Source organism: Alternaria dauci, chromosome 2 (assembly GCF_042100115.1).
Source record: "Alternaria dauci strain A2016 chromosome 2, whole genome shotgun sequence".
In the NCBI taxonomy this organism is placed as follows: Eukaryota; Fungi; Ascomycota; class Dothideomycetes; order Pleosporales; family Pleosporaceae; genus Alternaria; species Alternaria dauci.
This window is the reverse complement of record NC_091273.1, coordinates 1,274,563-1,295,002: the sequence shown is the minus strand read 5'-3', so window position 1 is coordinate 1,295,002 and position 20,440 is coordinate 1,274,563. Positions and strand designations below refer to the sequence as shown.

The 20,440-nt window shown below is 51.6% G+C and overlaps 6 protein-coding genes across 6 annotated transcripts; 3 read left to right on the top strand and 3 right to left on the bottom strand.

Annotated features, from left to right (window-relative positions):
* Window positions 1–4,379: 4,379 nt before the first annotated feature.
* Window positions 4,380–7,691, top strand: ACET3X_002494 (uncharacterized protein; the record flags this gene model as incomplete). The annotated part of the gene is made up of 2 exons (XM_069449242.1): window positions 4,380–5,426; window positions 5,485–7,691. 2 exons carry the CDS (start codon window positions 4,380–4,382, stop codon window positions 7,315–7,317), a joined length of 2,880 nt encoding a protein of 959 aa, XP_069309041.1. The 3' UTR covers window positions 7,318–7,691.
* Window positions 7,692–8,974: 1,283 nt separating this feature from the next.
* On the top strand, window positions 8,975–10,413 carry ACET3X_002493 (uncharacterized protein; the record flags this gene model as incomplete). The annotated part of the gene is made up of 3 exons (XM_069449241.1): window positions 8,975–9,720; window positions 9,775–10,058; window positions 10,109–10,413. The coding sequence occupies 3 exons, from the start codon at window positions 8,975–8,977 to the stop codon at window positions 10,411–10,413; spliced, it is 1,335 nt and encodes a 444-aa protein (XP_069309040.1).
* Window positions 10,414–10,579: 166 nt separating this feature from the next.
* ACET3X_002492 (uncharacterized protein) lies at window positions 10,580–11,209 on the bottom strand (the record flags this gene model as incomplete). Its single annotated transcript, XM_069449240.1, has 1 exon — window positions 10,580–11,209. One exon carries the CDS (start codon window positions 11,207–11,209, stop codon window positions 10,580–10,582), a length of 630 nt encoding a protein of 209 aa, XP_069309039.1.
* A 1,901-nt stretch (window positions 11,210–13,110) lies between these two features.
* Window positions 13,111–13,695, top strand: ACET3X_002491 (uncharacterized protein; the record flags this gene model as incomplete). Its single annotated transcript, XM_069449239.1, has 1 exon — window positions 13,111–13,695. The coding sequence occupies one exon, from the start codon at window positions 13,111–13,113 to the stop codon at window positions 13,693–13,695; it is 585 nt and encodes a 194-aa protein (XP_069309038.1).
* Window positions 13,696–15,064: 1,369 nt separating this feature from the next.
* ACET3X_002490 (uncharacterized protein) lies at window positions 15,065–16,466 on the bottom strand (the record flags this gene model as incomplete). Its single annotated transcript, XM_069449238.1, has 5 exons — window positions 15,065–15,104; window positions 15,368–15,396; window positions 15,442–15,576; window positions 15,624–16,322; window positions 16,419–16,466. 5 exons carry the CDS (start codon window positions 16,464–16,466, stop codon window positions 15,065–15,067), a joined length of 951 nt encoding a protein of 316 aa, XP_069309037.1.
* Window positions 16,467–17,249: 783 nt separating this feature from the next.
* ACET3X_002489 (uncharacterized protein) lies at window positions 17,250–19,329 on the bottom strand (the record flags this gene model as incomplete). Its single annotated transcript, XM_069449237.1, has 2 exons — window positions 17,250–17,805; window positions 17,858–19,329. 2 exons carry the CDS (start codon window positions 19,327–19,329, stop codon window positions 17,250–17,252), a joined length of 2,028 nt encoding a protein of 675 aa, XP_069309036.1.
* Window positions 19,330–20,440: the final 1,111 nt, after the last annotated feature.

Here is a 20,440-nt window from a genome sequence, read left to right as displayed (position 1 = left end):
GCATGTTTCAAGGCCACGTCCCATGGAGCTGTATAGCACCCCTGGAAGCATGGTAAGATAACCACTCGCGTAGACAAGTAGTTGTAACAAGATACAGCGAATATCAAGGACGGTGTGCAGTAGGTCATACAAAGATGTCCAGTATGCTTCGCTCGCCGTATGTCGCTGTCGGGATTCTGTCACGTCGCATACATTCACAATACGTGATCTTCGGTGATACGACACCAATATGAAGAGAGCGGTGGCAAAATGTCTCTTTGGACACACACTCCCTTCGTCACGTTGAGATCCGCTAAAAGAGCCTCCATGCCTCTTTCCGACGAGTACGAAAGTCAACATCCTTCCGCCCATCGAAAAGCCAAGCTTGTCTTGGGAGTCAGGGTGTACTGAAGTGCTTTATGTCCATTCGGTCTGAGACAACCGACGCGCACATGCAGCCGCTACCCAGGTAGCCTGCTGTCATGTCACTTCCGTCGTGCAGGTAGAGCCAAACCAGGATGCAACCGCCATCCCGTCAAGCTAGTCCAGCGTCTCTGCATGTGCTTGAAAGGCACTCAGAGCCCTGGCTTTGAAAGGTGTTGCTGTTGCCATCTATGAGGCGCTCATAATGTTTGCTGCTGCAAACTCAGCGCCTGAAAAGCGTACCGCGTCCGTCTGAGCCTGTTTTGACATCTCGCAATAACAGCATATCCTAGTGACAGCTGCCGTTGACTGTGCCTTCTTTCTTTCGTTGTTGGGCTCTTTCTGCGGGACATGTTCTCAGTTGCCGTGGCCCGTGCATGATAGAGCGGGCGGGTTCCATGAAGGTGAGACTTGTTGACTGTCTTCCACCTCCCACCACTGATTCCACAACATTTTCAATGGCTGCGTTCTTTGCTGTGCGTCATGTCTTTGATATTCTTGAGCACGTCGCCTTATTACGCAACTCCTGACTGCACGGCGGCCATGCTTTCGAGCTCGCCGCGGAGGAGAATCACGGCTCCAAGGCGAAGATGAACCTCATCTTCGCTCCAGCGACAAGGAGGTAATCTTCGGAAGGCTCAAGACGAAACGACAATGACCAGAACATACAAGGCATGTACTGACCCCGCCTCTGGTTCATCTTCGACCATTTCGCCGCCTTCGCAAGGCTCGGGTTGACGGAGGCAGCTGCTCATCACAAAGCGCCCTCGTCGCCATCACACTGTCCACTAGAGCCGGCGGTGGCTGACCTTTGCTGACCATGTCACTCTTCCAGATCATCGTGGCGCCGAATTTGCTTGCTTGAGCCCAGCACCAGCACGCTTGGTACCAGGACTCTGCAATGACCACGGCGGCTATTCTAGCCATGACAGTAGGTCTTGCCCCGCCCGCCTCTCAGAGAACCAAGGGCTGATATACCAGTATAGGTAATCGTTTTTTGCTCTGCCATGTTGGCCGCACTTCGAACGGACACAGTCGACGTGCGCAAGACCCCGCTTTGCGTACCCCATCGAACAAGACATTCGACTTCAACGAACATCTCCTCGGTCCCGAATCGCACAGTCTGGTTGTCAAGCTTAGGGTGCTTCAGCCTTATTGCAACAATCAATCACCCAATCTCCATGGGTCCAATCCTCAGGCATGGGATCAGAATGTCGGCCCGCTCTACTCTTCTCCACAAGTCATTCCAGACGCGTCAGAAAACAGATGCAGCTCTCTTTATGAGCCCGGCAACCCTTGATCAGGAGCCATGTACGATGGCGGAGGTAGTGGAGGCTTCGGCCAGTCGCGTAGCTGAATACTCCTGGGGGCTGGCGGCCTTGTCGACCCCCAAGCACATTATGGTCCTCCGTCGAGCTTGGGCTTTCAAACAATAGCTACGATATTTCTTCCAAATCGTACAGGCCAGGTGTTCAGTCGGCGTCTTACATACCGAAAGCTCAATCGGTAAGCCTTGCATGTAGCGCCGCCTGCATCTAATGCAACATTATGCTGACGGGTAAAGCAGACCACACACGCATCAACAACATGATCGTTGAAGACACCGCTCTTTTCGTCAAGAATTACGAACTTCTTGATGGCACCCGGAGCTTGTCCCACGCAGTACTGTACAGCCCCATTGGACAGCTCGAGCAGTGGCGTTGTGCTGCAATGCCCTGGAACAAAGCAACCAGGTAGCTCAACCATCTTAATCTCTCTCGAGAAAGTTGACCCCGCCACGTTCGCTGACTGGGGACAAGACGCCAAACCACAGGACACGACCCAATCGCTCCATCGCACGGTCGAAGCAAACAGTTGGCGCCATGGTGAGTCGTATCGCGAAAGGTGTGTGGGATATACGCTGACCATGCCTCCACTCCTGCAGGCTCTGTCATGGCCTTGCCTCAGTCTTTGAGGCCAAGAAGCACCGCGCCGAGTTTGACAGAGCCAGATGGTGTCAGAGCCTCCGGCCTTGGAATGCGGTCATTGGGTAAGCTCAAGACCAAGAAGGTTGTGCAAAGCCGGAAGGTGAAGGTCGGAGGCTCGACCTCACACCCTGAAGATCCAATCCCAGCGGAGCCCAAGGACATACCACAGCTATTAGTACGGCCATGGCAACCACAACTGAAGAAGACATCGCTCAAGTCATCAGGCGAACCTGCGCTCTTAACGAATAACAGTGATGATTCGAGGCCGCTTGTCATGAGTCTTTACCAGGCCAATCTTAGCGGTGGTAAGTCTCCGACCATCTTCCTTGCAACGGAAGTGAATTGCTGACTGCTTCCAGGTATCCATGAATTTTCAGCGTTGTATCTTCTCTTCCTCGTCATGTGATGTTGGTCGTGGACGCAATGCCGACAGACAAGGCAAGCACCGCTGATGATGCTAACGTCTAGCTGCCTCGTCTTAATCTTAGAGGTAATTTTTGTCGGGAGCATGACTTCTGGAATACACTCAGAATGATAAATCCCGAAGCTTTGGAGTGGCCTTTCGCAAGCTATCATTCTGATAGTCATGATTCTGGCGCGTAGTGTTGTGGAACAGGGATCCAACACGTCGTACTTGAACCGCTGTACGACGTAAGGTCGAGCCAATCTTGTTCGACACACCAACGACGATTGTGTCGTCGTAACAAAGACCTTTTCGACAGCGAGATCGACTCAACGGTGCGTGGATGAAATACCACTAGGCCAATGGACAACGACCTTTGGAAGTTTTGGCAGCCTGACCGTGGCATGACCCAAACACAGCTTCACCAAGATGTACTGACTCTCCCGAAGCTGACTGCAAGTCGATGTAGCGAGGTTCCTGACTCCTACTTTTGTGGGTGTATGTACTTCGAGGGTCGCTTGACATAGTCCAGGTCGCCCTTCCAGTATGCCCGCATCGCTGGCCCTTTGTTTGTTCGATGCTGCGTAGCGTCGGCGTAGAATGCGAATGTGTTCGGTAGGACGATATGCGTGCGAGGATCGGTCATGGCGGACATCTTGCAATGCAGCCCACGAGTGTGTTGCTGTGGTCTGGCTCTGCTGCCACCAATTACCGGTTTCCCTCACGTCGTCGACTATGGACCGAGAGACGGAAAGGAACTACCACGCTTGTCAGCTTGAGGACAACTGCACAGAAGAGATAGTACATCATCTCTTGTTGGGTAATGGGCCCAAGAGTCGAGTCGGGCACCGGCAGAGGCAAGCCGAGAGAGCAGCGGGGAAGCTCAACAACTTCGTCAGTTTCCACCAGAAATACTTACTGAAGGATATCGGGATCTTCTCGCACATGTCCGAGTCTCGCGAGACGATGCAAAAGCACACGGCTTGGTGGCTGGGGTCCTGCAAAGACAGGTCCGCGTGTCCGAGGCCTCTACCACCCCACCAGGGCGGCGACAGGTACAAGAGTTGGTCGAGTAGCATCTGAAGGACATCCAGAAGCCTAGCGGTCGCTCTCTACAGCCTGCGGAGACGAGGGGGTGAGGGTGGTTGCTACCTTGAGTCGGGGAAGACGCTCAGGCTAGATTGAAGCTGTATACGCCTGGAGGGCAGCTCATCGAATTGATAGCGGAGATGGGAGAGCATGTATGAAGCTTCGACGAGCATTACGGCTCGTTTACAGGATGTTGGTGTTGATGCTCCATTGGTGGAGGGGCAATAGGTCAGGGCTTGGTGATGGAGACTTTGGTGTTGCAGCAATGAACTTCATTTTGGCGGTACGACCGTGCATTGTTCAGATCAACGACCCACGCCAACTCTATACTGCACGTTCCCCAGCTACAACTACTCGAGCTGAGTATATGGATTGCCCCTCTGTAATTGTCCACATTGGCTGCCCGGAGGCTCCTTCCTCGCCTCGCTATGGCAGGCAATACCTACGATATCGTGATATTGAGCTCGAGTCCGCCAGCCGCTTCCCCGCAATATGAAGCCCCCTCTCGTCGCGTCGCCATGCATGCGTCCTCGCCTTTGCCATTCTCTCCTGCTGCAAGCCCACTGAGACCAATAATTGGCGCGTCGAGGAACAATGCAAGAGCAGCGCCCATCCCCGAGGGCGCTGTTAGAGGATTTGCCACCGTTGGCAGTCTTGTACGCTCCGAGCATTTCACGAGCCGTCTGGACGACGACTTTGATGCGATACAACGAGTACAATCACGACGGACGCCACAGACCACCATAGAGCCTGCATTGCCGGTGGAGAAGCCCACGAAGCGTTCTACAAAGAAGACTGCTACTACTGCTGCTGCTACAGAACGGTCCGAGAAGCCCAAATCGAAGCCTCGAGCGCGCAAACCAAAACCCAAATCAGACAAAGAAATCCTCGACTCGGACGACGAACTCCAGCGCCCGGCGCCCCGACCCACAAAGTCCCCTTTCTTCGACGAGAAGACGTCGGAACCGCCGATCGAGGCTGTGGTGGAAGCTGCGAATGCGCCGAAGCTGACCAAGTCGGGGAAGCCTAGGAAGCCGCGCGCAAAGAAGCAGAGGCCCGGAGAAGAAGAAGCAGAGTCTGCGCCAAAGCCTAAGAAATCGAGAGTCTCAAAGGCGAAAGCAGGGGCAGGCAAAGATGCGTCGCTCGTGTCTGCACATTTCCCCGGGGAAGCAGACAGAGACGAGGCTTCGGTAACACGGCCCTCGAACGAGGTTCAAGACACGCACGTAGAGTATCCATCGATCTGGGAGGTGCCCAAAAGCCCACGACCGAAGAAGAAAACTGCGCCGAAGCAGCGTCGGCCAGATCCCGTTGAAGAGTTGGACTTGGACGAGGCTGTTGTGAGGAGACGAGATTGGACGCCGCCACCCGACGCAACAATCCCATCCCCGTTCACAGACTCAGCTGGAAAGGAGAACAAGACGCTAACTCACAATGCTGATGGTACCTTCACAAACCTACTCTCCAACTTTGCTTATGCACAGGCACCATCTGCTCAAGCCGCCACGAAGTCGGCCCACACAGATACGGAGGTAGTGGCGGTGACCAAGCGTCGGAGAATCGAAGTGAGTTTACTTGCGTGGATACGTAGCATGGAACACTCTTGCTGACCATCGTCGGCAGCTCGTTGAAATACCCAGCAATCAAGCCAACTCTAGAGACTCGTCACCTGAGAAGGGCAAAGCCCCAAAGAAGAAACCACGCACCATCACGGATCTTGTTACAGAACAGTACGCGTTGAAGGATGCAGAGCCGAATCCGAACGATTCGAGCAATAACTTCTTTGAGCCTCGGGCTGCAACAACTACAACAAAAGTGCCGCTGAATGACACATCTACAGCCGATGGCAGTGCAGTAAAGAAGAAGCCGACAAGGAGGCGTAACAGTTCCAAGTCAGGTACAGAGAAAGAAAAGGCCGACCCTAAGCCGAGATCGAAGAAAGCATCTGCGAGAGCTGCCGCTAAGCCAAAGCCTGTTGCGGAAAAGCTACTCAGCCCTTCCTCTGCAATGTCGCGTCTGCAACAGCAAGATGTTCTGTTCGGAACATCCAGTCAGCTTGCGCTCGAAGAGTCGCCCACAATGGTGCGTCAAATCCAGTTCGCACTGAAGGAATCAGAGCAAGACGCCGATAATCTTGATTCTGTCTCATATGGTGCGCCGCCACGGTGGCCACGGCTCGGCAAGGCTGAAGGTAAACAGGGGCTCTGGGCTGCGAGTGCACGAGACGACGAAGGCGGCATGCTTGGACACCTAAAAGACGTTTATATACCAGAGCCAGATAGGACGCAAGATATCCCTTTGCTGATGGACGGCACTAACGATACGCCTTGTGAGGAGTCCGATAATCAATCTACATTTATAGATATCGACGACATACTTCCAGACCCACCTCCGTCAATCCTTATATCTTCTGACTCGCCAATGCCGCCCAACACCACTTCCCATACCTCGCCATCCCTAAAACTTTGTCAAAACGATTACCAAAAGGAAGATGCAGGCTTCGAAGATATCGACAACTTCGCGCATGAGCCGCCACCTTCAAATCAACACGCTGCGTCACCGGACAGCTTTGCTGATATCGATGACTTCGATTTCCCACCCTCTGCGCAGATGCGGAAATCACCTGTCTTCAAGTTTAGACCCCCGGCTTCAGCGCCACCGACCATCGACGGCTCGCCGAAGAAGCGCGGGAGGCCACTGAAGTCACACGCTGCAGTAGCTACGTCAGTCTCTGTATCCCCCTCGTTGGCGTTGAAGTCTTTGCCGCCAAAGACCAAGGCAAAGACAAAACCTGGTCACAAGACACCTTCCACTCCACCAAGAGGGTCTGGCCGATTTATCGACATTGAAGAAATTCTTGATTCTGAAGATGAAGCTCTCCAACTCCTGTCACCCACGCCACCTCGGATACGAAAACATGTCGACTCTGAACCTTTACAGTTGATTACCCTGTCACCCACCACATCGCCCAATAAGACGCAAAAGAGCACTACAGTCAAAGCCAAATTATCGGCTGCTGACCCGGCTCTGACACGTATATATTGCATACCAAACAACCTCCTTGAATGGGTTCATATCAAGCCCAACATCTTCTCCCAAATATCAGCACACATCCGCTCACTGGCGCCGACCGCAGATCCCAAACACCCTACCTGGCACGAGAAGATCCTCATGTTTGATCCCATTGTTCTTGAAGAGTTTACCGCGTATCTGAACGCCAACACGTCGATACGTGTGTTCAAGAAAGCGACGCACAAGCAGATCAAAGCCTGGAACTCGGACTTGAAGAGGAGGGGTGAAGCAGCGATGAGCGTGGAGAGAGAGGCCGATGACGTGCTTGCCGTAGAGAAGGAGCTGGAAGGGTACATGGCGCAAGGGTGGTGTGAGAGTCTGAGTATATGCTGTATCTGGGGAGAGGGACGGGGCAAGGGTGGAGCGCGGAAGAGCTTCTACTGAACTTGCCATATGGTTGAGGACTGTATGAAGCGCGGACGCTGCCAAAGGTGTAGTTGAATATCGCACACCGACAAGATGAGCCTTTCATATCTTGGAAGTCGGTCCCTCGGATCACAGTGAAACTGACACTCTTCTGATGCTTCCGTCTCGAGCGCAGTTGGCCAGTTGACCAAATGCGAGAGTACAAGGTCAGCTTCTGTCTCACGTGTCATTTGTAGACGGCCATTTACAGTGTTTAAGCACTTGGGTAGCCTGGATATTCTGACTGCGCCTTGGACAATGGTACGAAAAGATAGTGTCAAATCGCAAGTCATACGATGTGGTACGCAGCGATCTCACCCTATGTTTCTTAGAAGATGTACATGTCGACTTCCTCTCCTCCATTGAAGCTTCGTAGCCACATTCTGTGCGAAAGTTTTTTTTTTGTCGTTTATCCTCATCTTCTTCATAAGCATCGCTCACGCGCTGTCCGTTCGCAGGACCTGTAGTGAAAAACGAAGTGATGCGATGATTGCACGTGACATATGGCTAGAATCCGGATACGCTTTCAGAGATACTGGCGCACGACCACGCTACACCTAGGTCGAAAATTGGCCGAACCAACGCTTTCGACCAAGCAAGAATGGCCATGTCATTGACCCTGCTACTTGATGACATCTTGGCTTGTTTCGATCGCGTCAGGCTTCTAGTGCCTCTGTCCAGGGAATAGCAATTGCTGCCTATGCACTTAATTATGTCATTTCATCTTTCTGTGATTCTCTCGGATCCCGTGAGAGCCGACAAGGCTTTGATGATCCAGCCTTCTTGTCGCATCTGCAGGGTATAGGGCAGTCGGAAATGGTACCTATCGGCCCGCGTGCTATGGTCCGGCCGCTCATAAACCTCATACCTGCCGTCGCCGCGGCGGGATAAAACCCAATGTTCCTTTCCCGCGGGTTCACATGCGAGAGCGGACTCGTAGCCAGCACATGCCGTCACCACGCACATCGACCGTTTCTGGTAACCACCGTTGCACTATATGCGATAAGACGTACTCAACCAATAGCCATCTGCGTCGCCATGAAGCCACACGTGAGCATCTCCCACACAATGCATTCTCCGCGACTCACACGCGCCAGATTTTGGCAGACAAGACTTGACTTGTCCCTCGTGTCAGGCGCAGTTTTCGAGGAGGTGTGTCCGTCTTGCTTTGACTTGACCATCGATACAAGTTGACCCATGCCACAGAGACCTTGCTCGACGCCATCTGCAGAATTGTTCTGCTCGCGATCTTGGAATTATACTGCCTACCCTGAAGCGCGGTAGAAAGCGCCATTCTTGTGACCGATGTTCACAGCGGAAGTTGTCATGCGATACCAAGATGCCGTGTGCGCGCTGCCGCTCTAATGACGCCACATGCACCTATCAACGGTTAGACCACGCCTCTTCACCTGCCACTCCATGTTCCGACGTCCATGTTCGCCCTAGCTACAGCCATACCGGGGATGCAAGGCCTGGTGCCAACGGGCAGCGCGGAGGTATCTCGATCGAATTTCTTCTCAATTTCACCAACCCATCAGGCTACCGTCAGTCCGCAACCATTGCCGCGGAAGCCGCCGCCGAGCTCGATAATGTAGATGGCGAAGCGCACGTACAACCAAATCCGGCAGACCAGGACATGGCCAGTGACCAGATGTTCTTCGATTTTGCCGACGTTCCTTCCGTCTTCTTTGGCTTTCCCTTTCTCATGGGGAGGGATGTGGAATATCCATCTCCAATCGTAAGCGATAGTCTGACGCCTGAGCTTGAGGATGCCTACGCTCTCGAAGTCCGTGTCAGAGAACTTATGCACGAACTGTCCGCTCAGCACAACTCTATGCTCGAACGCAATGATGCCATCCAAACGACTTTTGAACTCCACTTCGCAGAGTCAGTCTTCACGGTAGGAAACGTGAGGCACTTTGTTTGGTCTTTCTTTCGCTATTTCCACTTCTCATTTCCCATCTTGCACAAGCCAACGTTCGACTTACAGACGGCGTCACTTCCCCTCTTGCTCACGCTCGTTCTGTTTGGGACCCTGTCTTCTAACGACTCGGATTCTTCCATCGCGATACGACAATTCCACCACATCGCGGAGGCCTATATTTTCGACAAACTGGTTTCATGGCAAATGCTGCAGACGCCTCAGCCAGCATTCATCAACAACGATGAGCTTGAACTGATACAGGCGAGCATTTTGTTCGTCGTATTCTTGAGTAACGTCGACGACCTCGCTACACGACGGCGAATTCGACTACAGAGGATGCCGTCAATAATTGCTGCTATGCGAGCATCAGGCTTGTTTTCATACCGACGAAGACCCTTTATCACAGCCAAAGGTACATGTGATTGGCAGGCGTTCATCGCTGATGAGATGAGACTAAGGTATTAGAAGCTGGCACATCTCCTACGTCGATCGCCGCTGACCAAAAGTTGCAGATTGGGCATATGGGCTTTCATTTTTGATGCAACTATATCACTCTTCTTCAACATTCCGCCACAGATTGCTGCAGCTGAGATGACCGGTAGTATGTCATGTGATGAGGACCTATTTAGAGCCGAATCAGCCGCGGACTTTGAGCGTGTTGCCTTGCTTGGTCGATCAAATCAAGAAGCTTATACGTTGCCCGGGCTCATGTCACGCCTTCTCTTCGACCCTCCCGAAGAAATCGAAGACAGTGATAACCATGTCTCGTCAACAGAAATGCTGATACTCATTTGCGGTTTGTCATTGCTTTACCACAACTATGAAGTTCTGACTGACCATCCACAGCGCTAATGTCAGCCATCATGTCGGCCAGAATGGCTCTTGTAGTTTCTGTAATTGTAGAGCCTATGCTTCGCGCGACTGATCGATGGAAGCGTCTGTGGGACTTGGTAAGCCAAGACAGCGAGGGCAACTTGCTGCCACACATCGGGTTCGAGAAGCATGCCGCGGAATACTGGTGGCTCACAAGGACGATGCTAAGGGTCATACAGTCGGGAGACCAGAGTTGTCGCTATCTGCAGCCTGTTCCTTGCGACTCGGGGCACATTCTGCATGATTTCATTCGTAAATACAAAGACTTTTCGGGATAAGCGATACCACATCTTATAATGTGCATTGCGCTATGACGTGTCTAGCATTGGAATATTGGGCTGTCCCATGACCATGCTGACAAGAATGCATCATCTATTATACGAACGGATTTTGATCGCATGCACCTTGAGGAAGCTCGGTAACGCCGTGACGACATGGTTCTATCTATGCAGCGGTGGTTACAGCGGGCACCACATCAATAAGCGCAAACCCTTTCTTCTGCCCAAAGAACCGTCCTTTCACAGACGCGAAAGCTGAGACCGCGACCAGCGCGTCCGCTGCAATCTCCTGATCTTTCCTCACACTATTAACTTCCAGGAAGTCTCCGTTGTCAAAGTCGAGAATCCACCTGGTTTGGTAGGTAGTGTTGGTTTCTGGCGATGTCCATGCAACGTTTGGGTCGGCAGTCAGATTGAATCGGACTATTGATAAGCCGTAGCTTGTGCGAATAGTCGCAAAGCGGAGATGCTGCTTGGGGTCCTCGTTATCCGAAAACCAGATGCTTGCCTTGACATCGGAGCCCGGGAAATGGACCCCAAACCAGGTGAAACCGCCGTCGGGGCTACCAGTACCGTACTGTCGGTCGTACCATGTCATTGAGCGCTCCCCGTCGATCTGGTATAGCGAGTTGCCGATAGACAATGTGCCAGAGGTTTGGCCACTTGGAAGTGACCATTGCGTCGTGCTACCTTTCCCCCAGTTGAAGAACCCTGTTCCGGCATTCAGAATGACCCTTGAGCTCGCTTTGACTGTCAAGTTGTACTCGTATTGCTCATTTGAACCACGTGAACTCATACTTGCAAGATTATCTTCTGAATTGCTCGACACCTCGATTCCTTTTCCCTGGATGCTCAGTTGACCATTCGTTGACGTGGTATTGCCCTGAAGAGGAACTACGGTTGAATACTTCCAGTAAGTCTCCGGGTTTCCGGCGTCGAGTAAAGAGGTTCTGATGGTGAGCCCGTTGGTGGGAATTACAATTGCGTGAGCCACAAGTACATATTCGGAGCCGTTGACCGTGGTAAGGGAGTGAGCAAACCAGTAAGAGTTGAAGCCTGCCGTAGCAAGCTGCGTGTCCGGCAGTGAGAGTTGTGTTGGCAGATAATCCTGGCAGGCGATGTAAGTATTGACGTGTCTACGGTACTTCTGGAGGTTAAGAGAAACGTTACATCGTATGCTGTTGGCGAGTTCTCTGGAGAGAAATTATAGAGAGCACAACTCGTTGCTGCCAGCATTGACAGGAGCAGAGGTGCGCGAATCATGGTCATTGTGGTGCGTTCAGCTGGATATGAAATGGGTGCAGGTGGTGTGCGTCTTGCAATACAGATACTATTCCATGCCGCTAGTGCCTTTAAAGCATCTCATCCAAGGGCACTTTTTCCTCTTAGTAAAGCGGATATTCGTTGATTCCGCAGACCGGATGCTGTTTGTTCCTTTCGCCGCCCGTCATGAAGGATACTGTAGCCAAGCTGCAGATCCGCCTCGATATTCCGATTAGAATTTGTGATTCATCCTTGCAGCCCAAAACGCACATGGGCCATTACGCAATCAGATCGACATTTTAGAACGACGGTGTTGGGTTGATAGGATCCATGGATCAGCCTGCGGGCCGAGTGTTGGGTTCTTTCCCGAAATGTCCGACGCGTCGCAACTTGTAGACCACGAGTGTGTATGATTGCCCTTAGGTCTCCCAGGGGAGGCTTGTTGTATAGTCATAGTCATTGGGTTGTGCTTTAGCGAACAGTAATCAACGTTCTTAATAATTTGATGTTCCCCTTTAATCTTCGTTGGGCTAGTCTACTTTAGGTAGCCAGCCAGCCACTCTAGACAAACCTAGCAGAACAACATCAAAGTGCAACTCAATAACTATTGCTATACAAAAGGCCTCTACTAGGAGCCTAATTCCGACCCTACACACTCCCTTTAGGAAGCGGTGAGATTGTTGTGTAGGTTTTGTTTTGTTTCGCTGGGGTCTGCTTTGGCCGGTTACCTAAAGTAGACTAGCCCAGCGAAATCGCAGGGGATCGAGATTCTTGCAACTAGTGAACCTAGATGTCAGTGCCCGCGGAATCCGACCCTTGCACAAGCTTCGTTAATGAGTCCCTCTACCAAGGACATATGGCCGAGACTTGCGATCAATGACGACATCAGCGCGTCGATTGGCGTTTATCTTTGATGATGCGTCTGCCGCAGTCCTTCTCCTGTAAGCCCACCCACGCTGTGACTCGAAGACCCGCGACTGTATCCAGCCCTTACTCTGTACTATGGCATTGCGACGATCAGCGCGTGCGGCTACACGTACGGTTCAACAGGCAGCAAGCAGTACAGTGAAAAGGAGGTATTCGGATTCCTCGGCCAGTGAGGAGACCATCAGTAAGCGCGGCAAAAGTCAAGCTGCAAATCGTTCTGCAAAGAGAGCCGTTGTAGGGCAAGATTGGGAGCAGAAGAGAAGCAAGGATGACCAGACCAGAACTGTGAAGAGAGACAGTCCTAAGGTAGACGATGAAGCGGTGGCGGAGAAGAAGTGGAAGTCGTGGTCAGCCCACGCAACGACGACTCCATACCCCGATTTCGGTCATCCTACAAACCGCGAATGCCAGATCGCCTACGATGTCCTATACAAACTGCACAACGACGCTGTGGAGGCTGAAATTGACGAAAACACACCTGAAACAATACCGTTCGTTCTGGACGCCATGATCGTTGCAGTCCTCAGCCAGGCCACTAGTTGGAACAATGCAAAACGCGCCATGAACAGCATGAAGGAAACGTACGGCTCGGTATTTGCATACGACAAGATATATGCTGGTGGATCAGATAAATTACAAGAGACTATTCACTGCGGCGGACTCCATGTCAGGAAGACCAAGATCATCATGTCCATTCTCGATGAAGTCCAGCGACGATACGGGCGTTGGAATCTGGATCATCTCCTGGAAGCAAGTGATGAAGATGCCATGAAGGAGCTGATGAGCTACAAGTACATTGGCTCAAAGTCCGCTTTTGTCGTCATGGGCTGGTGCTTGAAGAGAAATCGATTCACGGTGGATACGCATGTCTATCGTATAGCTGGCCTGTGGGGCTGGAGACCAAAAGAAGCTACTCGGGAGAGTACACAATTACACTTGGATGCGGTGATACCGGCCGACCTCAAGATTAAACTCCACTTCTTCCTTATACAGCACGGACGGACGTGTCCTGCCTGCCGCGGTGGCAGCAAAGATACTACAGGCTGCAAGGCGCACAAGGAGATCAAGCAGCAGCTCAAGCAAGACTCTTAGATGTACAGTATTGTATGCTTACATGGTAAAGCACGTTGTGCTGTATGCTCTTTTATAATCATATTTAACTGCTTTTGAATCCACATAACCAAAAATGAAGCAATGAAGACTTTGTGCTGCTGTTGTGAATATGCATCACCGACTACGTCAACCTAAGAGGTTTAAGATGCCCATGGGCGAGTTTTGGAGGATGGGAGTGGGCGACACAATCGTGGTGAGGAAATGGTAGCTGAAGATACAGAGGATTATGTTCTGCAAAGGAAAGAAAGAAAAGCGATGTAGCAGTTATGATACCATGAGAGGACCAATTAAGCCAACCGGTTCGCACCCCAATACCACCTAGCTATTATGTAAATGATTGGGCGTCTGCGGCCACCAACTTGAAGCTAAGCAAGGATGGCCGTATATATCGCTGGATGCACTGTCTGCATCCATATGTGATTGGCGTGGCATGTGCGAAAAAGCTGAGACTTTGTGCGTGCTATCCAGCAACACCGTCGAGGTTTTCGGTGTCTCAGGCCACCACCCAGAAGTGGAGCATAAGTTCCTCCCGGTGCTGTGAATGAAGTCCACAGGTCTAGTAGTCCAGCTCGGAGCTAGACACGCATTCTTATGCTTATTGTCAAACGTTACGTTGTGTCTTGTACCTTCATTCTTGCCATCCCTGAGCGGCAGCTCTTGTACGCTTAAATATTTTCTTTGCCATTCTTGACCCGTAGTTCCAGGATGCGGCATTCGAGTTGTAGGGGGTGGCTCAGTGTTGACATCGATGTTCTCTGAAAAGCTTCCCGTTTTGTTCTCGTATTCCAACTTCATAACCATTTCACCGTCTTCAGCTTCGAATCGCACGCGTACAGGAAGCCAATCAGGGACCTTCTCTCCAGCCATGGTGTCAAGAGCTTCCAGAAGAGGTTGTTCATCGACAACAGAAACATCCCATTGAATGTGTATCAAGTTACACTGATTAATGACCCAAGTCTTCATGCGTTCTGCACGTGATAGCTCCGTCGTAATTTCGGGCAGGATGTCCGGCGAGCCGGATCGTGATCTTTGAGTGGAGATTTCTCGTATTGTGCGGTGCCAGGGGCTTATCGTCAACTGAAGCGGTGTGTGTAAGCGTAATGTTACAAGCGGTAAGTCTCGAGAAACAGAAGCTGCCCATCTCAAGGACTTTGCAATATGTATTGCGCTATCAACATCGACGATCCGTAGTTGCTGAGGTGATGGGAGCAGCGATATCGCTGCCTCAACGGGAAAGTGTCGATACAGCGTATCCGCAAGACCGCAAAGTACCGTCTGCAACATCCAGTATCTTGTGCAGAGAATCATACTTCGTACGGAGCTGAATTCTAGCGTATCGGGCATCAAGTCAGCGATCTCCGGTGATGGTGGTATGGGTACCACAGAGACTGATGTTTGCATCAGTTCAGACACATGTTGCGAGAGATCGATTTGCATTAGAGACTCCAGGTGCGACATCGCGGCCGCAAGGGCACTCGTGTCATCGGGGTTCGAAATAGCGTGCCGTACTAAGGCCACTGCATAGGGGCACTGGATGAAGACGTGCATGATGGCTATCGAGGCTCTTTGCGATGGCGACAGTATTATTACATCCGAATCGATTGGTGGGGGGTATGTCGCTGATAGATAGAATTCGTTGTGATATACTGACTTGCGGCCTGCTAACATCGCCTCATGAACCTACTAACATCAGCACAAAATGTTGAAGATGAAAACGGTACTCACGTCGTCGATGTAAGTGTTATCGATCAGATCCCAGAAATGCTCGTCATCAACACCAGACACAGATCCCGACCTCAGCAGCTCGGCGAGACCGAACGCGTGTATGGCGTGGTACATAGTATCCAGCCCCAAAAGAGCCTGGGAGTTGTCAGTAAAGCTCTAGAGCTCTCAGCATGCAAGCTTACTTCTGCAGCGTAGTGCAATTTTGTCGCTAACAAAACATCGTACGTTGTTTGGTTATCAGTACTCATTACGATAAGCTGCAGTTCCTTCAATGCTTTGGCTTTCGTCGCTTTGGCGACCTTGCGCCTCGAGTGCATGTCGTCTCGAAACGTCCCATAACTGTCGACTAGGAATTCGACAGCGAGGTCTAGCATCTTGTTTGAGCCTATGCGCGAAGGTATCGACTGTATCCAGGTCCCCAGTATTCCAAAAGGCTGCTTTCCCATGGGGTCCGGTCCTAGCATGCTAACATATCGGGCGATCAACGTGGTCTCATCAGAGGATGGTTGATGGACTACAAGTGTGTGCTCTTCCCGTAGCTTGCAAAGGTAAGCCTGAAGCACACGTTGCTGTCTATTCTTCCTCTTCTCTGACAGACGACTTTTAACCTTCGAGCGCAGTGCTAAAGTCTGGAAGTAACCTTGTCCATCCTCTGCGTGTCTTTCTGTTGTAACGCACAGATTCGGAGGCGTTGTTGAAGATGAGTCGATGTCTTCATCAGAAGGGGTCAGCGGATATGTGACGGGTGTGGTTCTTGATCTTCCATGCTTGGTCAATTGGTTTGGGTCCTGCACCACAAATGCCGAAGCTTTTCCGTAGGAATAGGTGCATGGTCGGTCTTTCTTCTTGCATGAGCTGCATTTTGGTCGCTTTTCATCACACTGCGCGATTATTAGCAAAGCATCAATCCCATTCCCAGTGGTTTGCAATGCTTCACGACGCGTGACGCTGCTTTCCGTCCACGGTGGGCGCCTTACCTTAACTTTCCGCTGACGACACGTGTCGCATTTTCCAGTTTGCGTCATAAGAAACGTGTTCGAGTTTGTGCTATTACTTTAGAACCCAAAAGAGCTTAGATGCGCTAGACTTTTGTGTTGGATATGTGACGAAAGGGTGCCTGTAGAGCGCGGCTGCCTGATTGACGATCGCGTCAGGCGCGGATATAGTTCCACAGTAGGCAGTACGATCGACAAAAACTCATCAAGCGAGGTCATACATGACTCGGAAGTACACGTTACTTTTAGGTGGCCCTCTGAAGTGAGATCGCGAATATCGATGAGAAGGACGCCATCTGTACACCACAGGTGGCGAGGAACCGGGCTAAATCAGAGTAACCAGATGCAGTTAGCGTTTCCTTCTGACCCTCGCACTCTCAAGATCAGCTGGGGATATACCCAGTCTGCCGTCAGACCTTCTTCCACAGCTCTTTCGTCCAGGATGTAGTCCCGAAAATGGCTGTATCATTGTGTGAGACTAGGGCCTTTGATCGTATTGTTTATGCGGAAGTCTGTTCAACATCCCATTACTTTGAGCTTTGTCAAAAAACAGGCTAGAATTGTGTCTGGGTAGGAGGCCCACCTCGCTCACACGATCTCCACCTTCTCCGATCGTGCAATGTGAATGTATTATCGAATATCTTATCGTACGTTAGATCTGATAATGCGAGAGAACGGTACACATAGAGAGGATCCATCGACTATCGTTCAAAGAGCGCTGCTAGGCGTATATCTCGAGACTATTATCCTTACCGCGATTAGGCTATAACTGTTGAGAGTTGCAAACAGTGTTGATGTTCTGCCCTCACATCTTCACGCGGTCTCCCTTCCAATGCCTGCCTTATATCGCGCGAGACACCTCTCCCTCGCGAATCTATGCTCAACCACTGGCTCGGGATAGCCTTTGGCCTTTGCTATTTGTGCTGCCTTCCCACCCGCACTGTAAGGATTATGTATGGCCGGCCCCTCTATTTCTTCAAGCTCTGGTACCCACAATTTGATGAACTCTCCCTTCTCGTCAAACTTCTCGGACTGGGTCCATGGGTTGAAGATTCGAAAGTACGGTTGGGGATCTACGCCAGTTGAAGCACTGAAGCCCCAGCCGCCGTTATTCGAAGAGAAGTCACCGTCAACGAGGTGAGTGAGGAAGTATTGTTCGCCGAGACGCCAGTCCAGCAAGAGGTGTTTTGCAAGGAAGGAAGCTGTGGTCATGCGAAGGCGGTTGTGCATGTAGCCGGTGTGATTCAGGCAACGCATTGCTGCGTCGACGATAGGGTAGCCTGTACGGCCTTGAGTCCAAGCCTGGAAGTGGGCGTCGTTGTATTCCCATTCAATATTTGTGTATTCAAATTTGAAGGGCTTGTTCATGCTGAGGATAATGTTAGTCTCGTCGGTAGACCAGGTATATGTGACAACTATACCAGACATATGGCCAGTGTACAAGCACATGCCGATAAAAATCGCGCCACGCAACTTCTCCGATCCAACCTTTAACACCGTCCTTGCCACCATCGAGCTTTTTTGAACTGTTGACGTCCCTTGCCATACGCACACTGGTTCGGGCTGCTAGTGTGCCAGCAGCGTGATGTACGCTGACACGTCCCGTGCTGTTTTGAGCGGGGAAGTTACGGGTATCCTTGTACTTGCCGATCTTTTCAACCAGGAAGCGTTCGAGGCGGTCGATGGCGGCGGACTCGCCTGCGGGCCATAGGTGGTAGAAGCGATCCTTCTCTTCGGGTGTCAACGACTTGCACTCTGGAAGTTCGGGAACCCTCGAATCAAAGAGCTGGGTGAAGTTTTGGCGGAAGGTGGGAGGATTACGTTCGGGTATCGGTCGCTCGTTCAAGAGATGCGGATGCGCGTGGAGATATGCAACCCATGCCCGATACCAGGGGCTGTACACGGCATATTGCTTCCCAGCCCCTGTCTTGAGACTTCCGGGTGGCACAACACAGTCATCGTGTTGTGGATCGAAGTTGATGCCCTTTTCCAGCATCTTACGCACTAGACGTTCTTCTCGCCGTAGCTCGTCGGGTTCGTATTCCAGGTTGCAGAATACGTTCTTCACATTCCAATTCTCGGCCAGCTCTACCAGTCGCTTTGTCACGTTCGTCCTCTCCACAATTGTCTCAATGTATAGCGGGATGTCCAACTCTTCGAGCTCCTTCTTCAGGGACTCGACCGAACGCAGTTCAAAATCACATTTGGGTGGGCTAACCAGATGAGCTTCCCAGTCTTGTGGGCTCATGAACCAGACACCGATGACACCCACACCCTTCTCCTTGGCCAGCTGGGCAGCCTGCGACAAGCCTGTGTTATCCCGCATTCGCAGATCTCTCTTGAACCAGTGTACCACGGCATCGCCAGATTGCGCCTTGTTTGCTTCTTTGATAGCCTTACGCCTATCTTTTGTACTCTCTAGCGTCCTTGCCAGTATCTCGATCGGCCGCGGTATCCCGTTTGCATTGTACAGGGCGCATCGCTCATTGCTCATCTCAGCAGGATAGTATCGCCTGTCAACTATGCCTGCTCGCTCTTCCGGCCTCGAGTGGTCAAATCCACCTTGTTCCTTCTTCACAGCCTCCCCAGGCGCTCCATTTTCGGCATTTCTCGCTATCGATTCCGTGGGTGGCGCGCCAGCTGCGAAGGCTTTTGGGATGGGTTTAGCAATACGCGAACGCTTGTTGGGCGCATCCCCGGATACATCGGTATAGTTTTTCGCAGATGCCGCATTGGGCGGGATGCTCGCTTTACGTTTTGGTGGCATCGTGGCCAGTCTCTTCACCGGGGAAGCTGGGTAGGGTACGATCGATGGCAGTCGGGACGTGATGCGCGTGAAGGGGCTGACGCGTGCGAAGCGGTTGATCAGATGCGGCAAATGCGCAAATGCCATGCGCGTTCGAAAAGCGAGGAATTGGTGCCATGGCTGCTCTACTGCCTCGACGCGTTCAGCTTTCGCGTCTGTTTAGCACCGATCGATGACGCAGATGGTCCCTGAAACATCGAGGATCCAGATCGATGTTAGATTAGCGAGCCAAGCCCTGCATGCGCATCCCTTCACGTGACTTATGCCATGATGCACACTTCGCACTCTGGTATGAATACCAAAGAGGGAACTTCGTTTTCTATCAGCGAAGACTTTAGTGTGAACAGCACCACCAAGTTTCTAATAACACTCGCCAGAATAGCATTTGAAACTGTGCAGATGGTGACTATTAGCCTGATAGACTTTATCTCAACAGTAATGGAGAGCTGATACTGAACCATCAATCACATGATGCAGATTTATGTCTACCTACGACTATCCACAATGCCTGTCTGGTATCCTACCATATGCGCTCATCCGGACTCTTTGTCACTTTGCTACATCACAATGCCGCGTCAACTCTGTCATACCCCGGAAGTAAGCGCATATAGCGTAATACCTCGTGACAAAACGCGCACGTGTTGTAGTGACGGTGTGAGCTCAGCAAGACGGGAATAACACCGGTCGGAGAGAGGATTGGAGCTTGGCTGAACACTCTGTTGGTAATCTGGCATCCCCAAAAGTTGTTTGCCTGCTGGGTTTGGGACCAATTGTCTGGTTGCCGTCATTTAGCTTGGTGTTATATCAGCAGTAGCACAGACGAAGCCGTTAGCAACTTAGTGGCGCTCCTGAACCTTCGGCTCTGCTGCACTGCCATTGGCCCCCAAAGGCCTTCCACCTTAGCCATTAGGGCAAGGCAGACATGATTAGGACATGAATGTGATCCCGGAACCAATGCCGAAGCTTTGTGAAGCCTCTCTATTTATGGCTGAGATAAGCTGCTGATCTCCGAGCGACCTGGGCTTTGGTGCGCTCAGCAGCAGGTGGCTATAGGAGCTGGCTGCGGCAGGGAAGCTTGAGCGCTGGAAATGTTGCGTCATCGCGTGTCGCGACAAGGGCGTGCCCATTTGAGAGGGAAGACGAGAAGAGCGGCGGTCGAGGGTGTAGGAACGACGTTGGTGTTGACGCAAGGCAGGTA